This window comes from Girardinichthys multiradiatus, chromosome 3 (assembly GCF_021462225.1).
Source record: "Girardinichthys multiradiatus isolate DD_20200921_A chromosome 3, DD_fGirMul_XY1, whole genome shotgun sequence".
NCBI lineage: Eukaryota > Metazoa > Chordata > Actinopteri > Cyprinodontiformes > Goodeidae > Girardinichthys > Girardinichthys multiradiatus.
The window spans coordinates 28731035-28743947 of NC_061796.1; the positions used below are offsets into that span (position 1 = coordinate 28731035).

The window sequence follows — 12913 nt, forward strand, 5'->3', positions numbered from 1 at the left end:
ATTCCTCCAGCCCGATAAGCGGCGCGCCACCAAAGGGAGACACGAGCGAGCAGACCTGGGGAGCGGAAGTGTTCCTGTGTTGTCATCGACGAGCCGCATGTTTGGAAAGTCTTCGGTCTGTGGGATGAATAGAGGCGAACGCTTCTCCTCTCCTGACAGATCTTTGTGTATAAGGTTAGTGCTGTTATCATAGTGGAGTTGTTCTGTTCAAACCTTAGGTTGTACTCTTTCAGAGCAGGTTTATTGACATGTTTATTCTTTCACTGACAGACCGTGCATAATGAGGAGCAGGTTTTAGTCTTTATTAGCTGTAGTTGACAGATTACTAGGGGCTTTCAGTGTAACTTAAGTCTAGACAGTTTGGGTTTTCTTGCATGTATTTCTCATATACCTTAAATAAGATAATACTCTGTTGGTAGATAATTAATCTTGCTGATAATGCTGATGGCAGTTGTATTTATGCGCCCTACCACGTTTTACTGCACCCAGTACCCAGTGCATCAACATAATAAACAATTTACACGTGCTTTTTTTCTTTTACAAATAAAAAATATTAAAAGTTCATTATGCATAACCTTCTTTTGCCTCAGGTACAGCTACAAGCCATTTGAGATATGTTGCTACCAGGCCTGCACGGTATTAGGATCATATTGGTGAAGGTTATAATATAACTTGCAATGAGGAGTATTAATGTAAATTTGCTTTGGGCTCAAATGAAACATGGAGCCCAGATTATACAGTGATATGCAAACGTATTCACCCCCCTCCCTTGGCTTTTGACCTATTTTGTTACATTCCAACCTGTAATTGAAACGTTTTTGACCTTATTTTATGTGATGGATCTGCACTAAATAGTCCATGTTGGTGAATTAAAATTAGAAAAATGAATATAAAAAAACAATTACAAAAAGGAAAAACAAGAAAATTGACATGTGCATATATATCCACCCTTACTGCTATGAAGCCCTAAAAGGTTCTGGTGCAACCAATTTCCTTTAAAAGTCACATAATTAGTAAAATGAGGTCCACCTGTGTGCAATCTAAGTGTCATATGATCTGTGACCTTTTCTGAAAGGCCCGAAAGGGGCTGCAACACCACTAAGCAAGAAGTATCACATCATGCAGACCAACGAGCTTTCCAAATCATAAATCATGGCATGAATCAGAGAGGCAGCACATAGACCAAAGGTAACCCTGAAGGAGCTGCAGAGTTCCACAGCAGAGACTGGAGTATCTGTCCATAGGACCACAATAAGCTGTACACTCCATAGAGCTGAGTTTTATGGAAGAGTGGTCAGAAAAAGCCATTATTTAGCGTTAAAATAACAGTCAGATGAGACTAAAATGGAACTTTTCAGCCAACAAAGAACGATACAAAGAATTGACTTTAGGGGGTGTGATCAGTTACGCACGCTGACGTTTTCTGTTATTTTGTTTGCTTCACAATAGAAAAAATAACCCATCTTCCAAGATGTAAGCATATTCTGTAAATGAAATGGTGCAAACTCTTAAACAATCCACTTTAATTCCCGGTTGTGAGGAAACAAAAACATGTAAAATGCCAGGGGGGTGTGAATACTTTTGCGATGCATTGTAAGTAGCCTAGCCATTGGGAGAAAAAACTAAAATTCCTTATTTCCATCTCAACAGTAAGGTTGCTTCTGGCCAGTATTTGCTCTTTTAGCAACTTAGTTGTAGTTTCTCAATGACTTAACCACCTTGCCACCTCTTTACCTCCTAAAACTTCCCCAAATATATAGCAGGCATAGAAGGCCTGAATGCATGGTACTTAAATAATTAGCTAACATTCATTGCTGTCCAGGCAGTTCCCAGAGATATGCATATTACATATAGTGACATTATGATACAAGATAAATTTGATATATATTGGGCAGCCATAGCATCTACCACCTTTACCCTTCTAGAGTTTAGCTTCGCGAAATGGCTGAAGCTCAATCATATTGCACATTAGTTTGTAAATTTTGCCACAAATCTCAATTGAAAGATGTCTGGACCTGTCCTTTTAGCTCTGACTGAATGTTTTGGGTCCTTGTCCTCCTGGATGGTGAACCTCCTCCCCAGTCTCAAGTGTTTTGCAGCCTTTAACTCTGACCTGCTTCTATTACACCACCATATGTAATAATGAGGGTAGTGTTTTTAGGGTGATTTGTGTGTTTACCACCACATATAGCACATTAAATACAGGACAGAAAGTTCAGTTTTAGTCTTATCTGACTAGAGCACCCTCTTCCACATGTTTGTTATTCCTGGTACATTAAGAAAAGCTGCAAACGTTTTGTACCTTTCCACTGCTCTTCCATATGTCCAAATTCCTACAGAATTTGCATGCAAAGCACGTGAAAAATAATTGCCTTCCAAATTTTTGTCTAAGCAGTTATTGCACGCATGGATACAGTGACGGACATTGCAATTTGATATATTGAAAGCAGGAACTAGTTTTAAGTTTAGAGTGTCCTAGATGGTTATAACGGTTATCTTCATTTAATCTTAAATTGTTTGCAGATGACGGTCCAGGAGACCCGTCTGTGTGGCCTCCTTCTCCGGGAGCATTTCGGGGAGGTGGTGGAGAAAGTGGGAACGCACCTTCTCCGAAGTGGAGCACAAAACTTAAGGACCATTGTTCAAGAAACCAACCTCTCTGTGGATCTGGTACAGCTATCCAACATTTTCTGCTTATTTTGATGATTATTGTTTCAATTTTGCAGCTGATGATTTGTGTTGATATATTCAAGCTGATTATTTGTTTCTTAACTAATTTGTTATTAGTTATTATTATTAGTGTGAATGCAGTAGGCATTCACACTTATAGTGTTCCTGTTTCTCTTTATTCTTTATTATTATTATTATTATTTTTATTCTAGTTATTATAAGTTTTAGTTTGTAAATGATCACAGATAAGGTTTGAATCTAATATAAATAAAAGAAGAAGCAAAAAAAGAAAAATTAAAGCAAGCCACTTGGCATTTTTGTATTATTGGGAATTTTTTGCACCTTTCATATGAATGTAATCTGCCCAAATGTAAAAAAAAAAAAAAATCAAGATTGATGGTTTTATTTTAATGTTTCTTTTTGTCTTTCCTAATTAAGGTAAAGAAGTGTTTGTGCGTGCTTGTGCAGCATGGGGCGTGTTTGTTCATCGCTGGCCGTAAAGGACCCGGCAGCCCCACAGAGTATCGGGCCTGTTGTGATAGGGTCCTGAGAGTTCTGCGCTACCCACGTTACATCTACACGGCCAAAACGCTGTACGGCGACACGGGCGAGCTGATCATAGAGGAGCTGCTGCAGCGGGGCCACATGACGATGAGCAACACAGTGAAGACGGTCGCAGACCGACTCACACAGAACATGGAGGGTCAGTTTTTGTCTCCACCAGAAATGTTTAGCTGCAGTTCTTTAAAGGATATGTTGATGTGTCTTTTTTCTGTAGTTTTAAAAGACCTTTTGTCTTTTTGAATCTAATGTATTAAAGTGATGTGGTTGGCAGTGTCTGCTTTGCTGTTATAGAAGGCCACAGCTTGGATTACAGCGACGTTTCCTCCACCTTCTCCAAACTGGTGGAGACCCATTTTCTCCAGCGCTGCCCTCCGGTGGGCGGAGCAGGAACTTCAGGCAGCGCTGCTCCAGCTGAGGCTCCTGCCACCCCTGCAGCTCCTGCAGCCACTGTCAGCAAGGCCCTGCCAACCCCAGAGAGCTTTCCTGACTGCTACACCGTACCGCAGGTCACGCTCGTAGGACGTGGCAAACGGCAGCTCGTCCCCGAGGACGGAGAGGACCAAAGGAACGCAAAAAGGGCTAAAATGAACTCAGAAGTTAGTGAATATTGGCTTTTATTATCTTAATTATTAACTTAATTTACATACCTGTCTTCCATAATGAGATTTATTTTTGCTCAGACACATGGTGATGAGGGAATCTACTGGCAGGTGAACTTTGAGCGGTTCCATCAACACTTCAGAGACCAGGCGATCATCAGTGCTGTGGCCAATAAGCTAGATCAGGTCAGGTTTCCACATAACTGCTCAAAATACAGCCACATTACTGAAGGTTGGGTTTAGCATTTCCATGTCACACTTGAAAGAATTATTTCAGTAGTATTGATGCACCTTGAGCTTTTCCACACTTAGCCATATTACAAACTCAAACTTTAATGGATTTCATCAGGATTTTATGTGATAGACCAACAAAACGTGGAAAGAAAACGCTAAATAGTTTTAAACATCTTTTACAAAGTCCATTTGTATTTAACGACTTTTAATCTGATACCATTAAATAAAATCCAGTAGAACCAGTTAGCTTCAGAGGTCACCTAGTTAATAACTAGTGTCCACCTGTGTGTGCACAAGGAGAACATCAATCAGAGAAGCAGCAGAAAGACCCATAGTAACTGTGGAGGAGCTGCAGAACTCTGCAGCTCAGCTGGGATGGTCTTGTAAAATGAGTTTTGTACTCCACAAATCAGACCTTTATGGAAAAGTGGCTGAAAGAAAGACATAAGATGTCCTGTTTGCAGTTTAGCACAAGTCAAGTAAGGAAAAGGGGCAACTTATAGAAGAAGGTGCTCCTGTCAGATGAGACCAAACCAACCTGAGCACACTACTCCCACTTTGAAACGGTGTCATGCTGCGCAGATGCTTTTTTTCACGAGGCTCAGGGTAGTTGGTCAGAGTCGATAGGAAGATGGATGTAGCTGCATACAGGAAAACTCTGGAAGTAAACCTGTAAGAGGCTGCAGCAGACTTGAGACTTGGGTGGAGGTTCATCTTTAAACAAACAGCCAGAGCTACAATAGAATGGTTTGGATCAAGGTATGTTAATGTGTTAGTGGACCAGTCAAAGTCCAGGCCTAAATCCAATTGAGAGTCTGTGACGAGACTTGATGTTCACAAGTTTCTCTTCAAGCAACCTTTCTCTGGTGGGGCTAAAATGTCAGGCTGTAGATGTGCAAAACTGGGAGAAAAGACTGTCAGACGGAAACACCGTGTATCATTTCTCTTCCACATCTTAATTATGCTCTACTTTGTGTTGGTGTATCACATAAAATCCCAATAAACACAAATACATGAAAGCTTCTGGTTATACCATGACAAAATGGGGAAAAATTGTAAGTTCAGAACAGTACAGTGTTTATAAAGTAAAACTGACTCATTCAACCATTATGAGGTATAGCAGAAACTCTGATACACACATTAAATTAACGGCAGAATTAACTGTCAGAAAATACGTTTTTCTGACAGTTAAAATAGTTACCTTGGGTTTTTGTGTGTAATTTGAAAATCTTTTTTTTGAAGAAACATTTTATTTGGTTCGCAAAGAATAAAATAACAATAAATAATAATTATTTAATATTGGTTTTATTATAGAATTTATATTAAGTTGTGTAGTTAGTTGACAAATGAAAAAACATGTCATCAAGCTATTTTAAGAAAAACATTAAGATTGCTCAAGACTGTGAAATTCTAACGTTTCAGACCAGCAGTGAAATCGTGAGGACTATTCTGAGGATGAGTGAGGTGACCACTTCGCCCACAGCCACCTGCACAAAGCCCCTCTCAGCCAATGAGATCTTCAGGTCCCTCCCAGCCAGCTACAACATCCCCAGACAGATCTTAGATCAGTATCTGACTCTGCTGGTGGACGACCCCGTACGTCCTCCTCTGGGCACTCTGTCAGCGCTGCGATTTTTCTTTTCATCCACATAAAGCTCTTTTATCATCGTCTACTTCTTATTTCCTAGATGGAGTTTGTTGGGAAGTCTGGAGAAAGTGGAGGAGGAATGTTTGTTGTCAGTATCCTTTTTGTGCATTTAGAGCCACAGCCGAAGCGCTAATTTATCCAGCCTGAAAGATCAATTGCAATCCTAAACTCATCTCTTAGATCTGCACAGAGCACTCGCAAACCTGGCCCGAGCCACGCTGGAGTCCATCGTGCAGGAGAGGTGGGTCTCTTTGTGTTTTGATTAAATGCACATGTGGCTTTCTTGTTAACTGAGTTACCGATCAGTTCCTGGTTTCATCCGCTGATCAGATTTGGCTCCCGTTCTGCTCGGATCTTCCGTCTATTGCTGCGGAAGAGACACCTGGAGCAGAAGCAGGTGGAAGACTTTGCCATGATTCCAGCCAAGGAGGCCAAAGACATGCTGTACTCCCTGCTGTCCCACAACCTGGTGCAGCTACAGGTGAAGTAGAACAGTTTTAATTCTTTAGATTCATCAGTTATCATCAAACTCTGTATGCATGCACAGGTCGGCTAAGCACATCCATCGAAAGCAGCATTCTTTTCAACAACTCAAGCAGTTGTTTTAAAGAATATTATTATTTTTTAAAACTTCTTTGAATTTATCTGACCCTTATTTTGTTTAACTAAAAGGATAAAATACTTTTGAAATTTCCTTTTTGGTTTGTTTTATTTTGGATTTGTCTTATAAACAGATGTAAGTAGAGTTCCTACATAGTCAAGAAGTCTTGAACAGTACGTAATTTCGATTTGAACATTTTCTGGATAACTCTGGAAAAGGAAAATTAAGCATGGAAAAACCCTTGAGTTACTCCTTATTTGAATGTATAAATGATAAAATCTGAATTTCCAATTAAAGTGTGGGTTTTTAATACTACTTTATAGTGAACTCATATCTTTGATCTCATTTTTAGAACCTATTTTGTTTATTGTTTTGCTGTTTGAGTTACTAAAAGGATCCACAAATAAATGCACATTCACTCTAAGTAGGACTGCATGACTTCAGGAAAAAAACTAATTTTGATACTATTGTTGAATATTGCATTGATGATGCTGATGTAGATTAACCCACATTTTTCATGCTTTTTTCCCCGTTTTCTTCATCTCATGTCCCCACGATTCTCTTTGAACTTTAGCATCTTCTTCACAACAGTTTTTATCATATGTGGGCAGAAAAGGCAACTAAAGTCCATCCAACATGCCAAATACATTCTTGGCAAATAGAGTTTAAATCCATACCACATGAAATATCATTCGTCCAAATACTGCATCAAGCAACCTTTCATTTCAATATTCAATACATCAAAAATTGCAATGACAACTGCAATTTGATGTGTTGTGCAAACGATATGATATACAATACCTGTGCTTTACAGAAACTATACCTTGTGTTGCATGATCTAGTCTGGATTTGACAAGCCTAAATGCTGTCAATTGCTTTAATATAAGTTGATCCAGATGCCAAACAAGCAGTGAAGTAGCCCTTTATCACCTGAACTACGTCTTAGTTCAGTCCTCACAGATAAAAACTCAATTAAATGCTGTTCATAGTTTTAATACCTAAAAATTATTTTGAGCTCACAGTAGGGATGACCCATTGTCACATTGTTTGTCTAATGAGGAAAACTAGTCAATAAATCATTATTTAATATCAAAATGTCTTAAAATGTGATTGAATACAAGTATGTGCTGTTTGTCAGTAATGTTCCACTACTTAATGTAACTGGTGTACTATAGTAGCATAAATATACTTTATATGGTTTAGTATATTAGCAATATACACTAATCATAGGCATCTAGGGCAGGAAAAGTACATTGATATTGTGGTGATGATTGCGATTCGATATGTTGTGCAGATCTAGACCAGAAAACGAAATCGGTCAGAACTTTTAAAACCAGTTCAAAGCACTGTGAAGTTGTACCTCATTAATAAGATTTTGATTCAGTTTAAGTGCGAAGCCTGACAAACTCCTCACGCGTAATTGAAAGACACCTGTGCTGTTATTTCTGCTGTACGTACCTCTGCGGTGCTCAGAGAGCAAAGTTAGATATGGCTGAACTCATTGAGCTGCAGCTTCATTCCTTTACTTGTCTCTGCTGTGACTTTAAGCATATCAAAACTCACTACCTGCCTGCAGCAGGCTCCCACACAGTGACAATGGGGAACAAGGTGCAGAAACAACTCAGCACAATCTATATGTTTAGGTATTAGCGCCTTGAGCCTTTGGTTTATATTGAGTTAAAATGTGAGGGGAGACTTATTAATATCAGGTTCCAAAAATATGTCTGCCTCAATTAATTTTGCTCACACTCAACAGTCACTATGCTTTTACCTTAGAGGGAAAACTATATAGGGTGCTGATCAATGATACCAGTGAGAGATGTGCTAAGGTCAAGTTCAGCATGTAAAAAACAGCATGTATAAGTTCAAAGTTCTCAAAAAAAGTTACTGCAGATGATTAATTCATATAAAATTGTGCGCACACATCGCTGTTTACCCCATTCCCAAATTGGAATGAGGTAAACAGAAATTTTAGTCAGAAATTTTTGCAGTTGAAGTTAAAGCAAAAGGCCACACTTTTATCTATTTAGACATAAACTTTATCCGGTCTGACTGACTAAATTTCACTCCTTTAGGAAATCCCCAAGACCCCAGATTTTGCTCCATCTCGCACCTTCTATCTTTACACCGTCAACCAGCTCCCCACTGCCAGAATGCTGCTGCAGAACTGTTACAAGGTAAGACTTTAACCTTCCAGCTACATCCATCCATCCTGAGTCTGGAAAAGTCAAAATTTTGGAAAATGTGTGGAAACCCTGTGCAGATTTTCCTTTTTTGCTACTTCTCCCTTTAATAACATCTTCTTCTGCAGACTGTGGCCAACCTCATAGAGCGACGCCTGTTTGAGACCAAAGAAAACAAGTGGGTTGTGGTTTAAAGATTTTGTCTGCTAGTTTGTTTGTTAGTTCTCATATCATTGTGGCTGATTGTTTTTATGTCGGGTTTGCAGGCGCCTCTTGGAGAAATCACAGCGAATTGAAGCCATTCTGGCATCACTGCAGGCCAGCGGGGCCGAGCCCGAACAGCTGAGCGAAGTCGAGGAGATGATCTCTGCTCCTGAGAAGCAACAGCTGGATGTCCTAAGGCTTCATGTTAATAAGTAAGAAGACAAAATGGAAATGAACTTTTTCAATTTCCCCAACAATCTCTTGATCTTTTGGTTCTTTTTTTTTATATTTTTCCAGGTTAGATTCAGCAGAGAACCAAGTCGATGAAACCATCTTTATCTTAGAGTCATACATCAGCTCTACATCTACAAGTTGAGATTTAAGTGTTACAATTTATCCATACATTTTGATCATTTTGGACTTTATTTCCTTAGTGTATCTGTTAAATTGGACTGAATAGGTTGTTTTTCTTGTTTTTACTGTGTAGATCAGGACTGAATAAACAGATCAATACTACCTCTTTTCAACTGTTTTTATTCCAATAAAGAACAAATAAAACCTGTTCTGACGGTTTAAAATATGAAATCATAGAAAAAGTCTGCAAGTTAAATAAAATAACTGTCATTTGATACATTTTGCTTAAAATTATAAAAAAAGATAATTTACATAATTGCCCCCTCTGACCCTGGAAATCTTGGGCAGTGCATTTTTGTTGGATCCTGGCAATGCTGTCTTTGGTCCTAGAGATCCCTGTTTTAAAGTCTTCAATAGGAACTTCATCATGTTGCCTGTTTGAAGGCAGATTCTGCTCATCTGGTTGTCTTCTTTGTAAACTCTGCCTCAGTCCTCATGGTTTTCATCCTCTCTGTGTTTACGTGTGAAGAATCCAAGCTTTGAGAAGAAGAAGACAGTTGAGATTAATATCTGGTCTGTAACAAACTCATATTTTCTGAATTTCTAATAAGAGATTTATTTGGTTACCTTCCACAGTATGAATATAATGAGCGCCAGTAGCAGCAAACCACCTATGATGCTGCCAATCAAAATCCAGAGCGAGATGGGAATAGCTCGGCCCTTCAGAACCTCCAGCACAGTCTGGAAAAATAAAAAGGTGCAGGAAAAGATAAGAGGAAATTCCAGTGTCTTTCAATTTTACATTTTGCCTTTGTACAACTACAGCCTGTGTGGCGAATGGAGTATCTGTGTGAAATAGTATTTCCCCCTTACAGTTTTCTGTTAGTGCTTTTGTGATGCATTTTTATGTTTCAGATCATCATGGATTTTTATATCACAAAGATACACTGAGTAAATACAAAAAGCAGTTTTTGTGCCATCCTAGGTGGCAACAACTACAATCAAGTCTTTACGATCATTGTCAAAGAGTCTTGAGAAATTTTGGCCCACTGTTCTTTGCAGAATTGTATTATATATGTATAATATATATGTATAAGCCTGATCGTGTCTCACTATTATTTATTTCCGTACTTTGACTAGGCCACTCAAAAACCTACATGTGCCATTCAGAGGTGGATTTGCTGGTATGCGTTGGATCATTGTCCTGCTGCTCTATCAAACTGCTCTTGGTCAGCAGCTGTAACAGAGGAGCTTCTCATAGTGTATGGGAAGAATGGTGCAGCTAAAGGCCCAGGAAATCCTGGAAAAAAACCAGGGGCTGCAAAAGATTTAAGATCAAGGCAAAGGTTCACTGTCCAGTAGGGCGATGAATCTAAACGAACAACCAGAGCAATAGTAAAACAGTTCAGATTAAAGCATATTCATTTTAGAATGACTCAGTCAAAACCAGACCTCAATATGATTGGTTATCCAAGTTCAGAAATACTCTCCATCTAAGCTAATTAAGATTGTGCTATTTTGCAAAGAACAATGGGCACAAACTTTGCACTTTGGATGCGCAAAGCTGGTAGGGGCAAAGATTTGCTCTTGTAATTATTGGGTAAAGTGGTTCAAAAAAAGGTTAACGTAGAAGATATGAATAAAAAAATGGAAAAGGGATATTTTTTTCTTGTCCTACTTTACAAATACCCACTACTTTGTGCTTCTCTATCACATAAAATTAAAGAAAATACTATGAGGTTTGTTGCTGGAACATGACGAAACACTAAAAAGATTAAACTGGTCTGAATAGGTTTTAAAAGCACTTAAATATATCCTCCCTGTGATGCTCAGAAGCATCCTGCAGTCTTACCTCCCCCCGGACTGTTCCTGTTCCCAGAGTGATGAGGTTGGTCTCCTGAGCTGAGAGGCTGTAGGCGCTAATTATCCTCACTGACTTATATTTGACCTACAAAGACACACACAAAGGATGAGCAATCTTTGTATCATTTGAAGAGGGTTTAATCTTCCATGTGATGGTCAGTTAACTCACTTTTCTGAAAAAGTCATCATGAACTCTGCGGCTGATTCGTATAACAGCCTGCTGCCCGAGCTGTTTCACTTCACAGACAACCTCTGTGCACCACGACCGGCTGCAGTTCTACACATAAACATAAGTCATATTAACATGTTGTTACACTTCTTAGGGTTTACTTCTGAAACAAAGGTTCTCACCACTATTTCATCATGCATCATGTCCTCAGGGTGAAGGGGACGAACATCTCTCTGTCTGGACTTCAGCTGGGTTACATCATTCAGCACGCTGCACTTTATTCCTGAGGCCTGCAGTGCAGCTTAACAATGTCACATCATCCAAAAGCAACACACATACTAACAAATCACAAAACCCCACTCACGTTGTATGTGAAGACATCCGTTACAGTCATGAAGACTGCGTCTTCTGCAGCCACAGAGGGCAAAAGCACACGCAGCTCCAGATTACTCACAGAGTAACAACCGATATTCAGCAGCTACAAACACGAAGAAAATAAACATTTTAGTTCAGCTTGTACAGTAATGACATCTGAATCGCACTGTGCAAAGTCGTCCTAAATGTCTTTGTGGTTTGCTTCCAAAGGCAGACTATCTTTGAATGGTGTAAAGTGGTCTCGATGAGTGGCCCTCCAGACTTTCTGAAGGTGATTTTTGGCTTGAATTAGATGAATCTCAGCAGCAACGTGAGGAAGATGGTTTCACTGTTTGAAAGAATTGGTCCTCTCTTACAAAATTATTCAAACCCATAATGTTTTTTTTACATTATGTCACATTACAACAAGACATTTTATGTATTTTATTGGGAATGATGTGAAAACCAACACTAAATTGTGCATAATTGTGAAGTGGGGGGAAAATAATACATGGTTTTCAAAATCTTTTTGCACAAATATTAAAAATGCGGCATGCATTAGTGTTGCTACCTTTTGATGCAGTTACAGCTTTGAAGGAAATGTTTAATGTTTAAGAATTAATTATTAGGAATGCCATTATTCATCTCACAAGGAGAAATTTAGGTGTTACAGCAGTGGTAAGAAATGAGGTAACGGTTAGGTACAGTTGTACAGTTGGATTAACTGTTTAACATAAGGAACACCATCAATGCATGTATAACTGAACAAAGTCAATCTTTATATATATCTGTCCATATATATACAGTATATATATGTCTATATCTCAAGAATATAAACAGTCTAAGCAGAGAAATTAGAAAATGTCAACGTCGTGTGCAATTTAATGCAGTACAAGTAATTATTGCAATAGATTCTCCGTTTTATTTAGGTGTGGACCTTGACTGGGCCATTCTTACACATGAATAAGCTTTGATTCAAACCATCCCTATATGGTTCTGACTGGATGTTTAGGGTAATCATTGTGCTTGAAGGTGAACCCCTGCCCCAGACTTTAGATCTTTTGCAGCATCTTACAGGTTTTCTTCCATGATTTGTTCTGTCTTCTGCATGCTTTGTGCAGAAGACAGAACAACTGCAGTAGTAAACAACTAGCAGTTGCCCTGTAGATAGTTTCTGTTTAAATACTTAACACCAGTATTTATGCTTAGATCAACGTTGATTAACATGTGTCATCTTCCAATTCTGTTTTATAATGGTGCAGTACTTTGTGTTGGTCACATAAAATCCCAAAAAAATACATTATGGTCTGTGGTAGTTTCATGATAAAATGTAAAATGATTAATGTGGCGTTAATACTTACTTTAAGGTACTGTATGTACGTTATAGTGGGGTCACAAGCAGGTTCTGGCCCAATAATAAACAATGTGTCAGAAGAGGATAAATGTAGTTCTGAAAAGTAAGGAACTTGT

General features: G+C 38.8%; 2 protein-coding genes across 3 annotated transcripts in view; one reads left to right on the plus strand and one right to left on the minus strand.

Moving 5' to 3' along the window:
• Window positions 1-16: 16 nt before the first annotated feature.
• polr3c (polymerase (RNA) III (DNA directed) polypeptide C) lies at window positions 17-9219 on the plus strand. Of its 2 annotated transcripts, none has more exons than XM_047356270.1 (13): window positions 17-174; window positions 2524-2670; window positions 3109-3373; window positions 3526-3830; window positions 3915-4019; window positions 5490-5663; window positions 5756-5807; window positions 5896-5956; window positions 6046-6196; window positions 8392-8493; window positions 8628-8677; window positions 8766-8915; window positions 9001-9219. In XM_047356270.1, exons 2-13 carry the CDS (start codon window positions 2524-2526, stop codon window positions 9077-9079), a joined length of 1641 nt encoding a protein of 546 aa, XP_047212226.1. In that variant the 5' UTR covers window positions 17-174; the 3' UTR covers window positions 9080-9219. The 2 variants fall into 2 exon arrangements, with proteins under 2 accessions (XP_047212226.1, XP_047212234.1); XM_047356278.1 differs by having other exon boundaries at window positions 3945-4019.
• Window position 9220: 1 nt separating this feature from the next.
• The window catches only part of itga10 (integrin, alpha 10), a 52465-nt gene continuing 48772 nt past the window's right edge, over window positions 9221-12913 (minus strand). Inside the window, exons 25-30 of the mRNA XM_047356314.1 lie at window positions 11454-11567; window positions 11272-11379; window positions 11090-11197; window positions 10910-11005; window positions 9685-9798; window positions 9221-9594 (exon numbers count right to left, since the gene is read on the minus strand). Of these exons, the coding sequence (XP_047212270.1) occupies window positions 9544-9594; window positions 9685-9798; window positions 10910-11005; window positions 11090-11197; window positions 11272-11379; window positions 11454-11567 (591 nt within the window). The 3' untranslated portion in view covers window positions 9221-9543. The remainder of the gene's footprint in view (window positions 9595-9684; window positions 9799-10909; window positions 11006-11089; window positions 11198-11271; window positions 11380-11453; window positions 11568-12913) is intronic.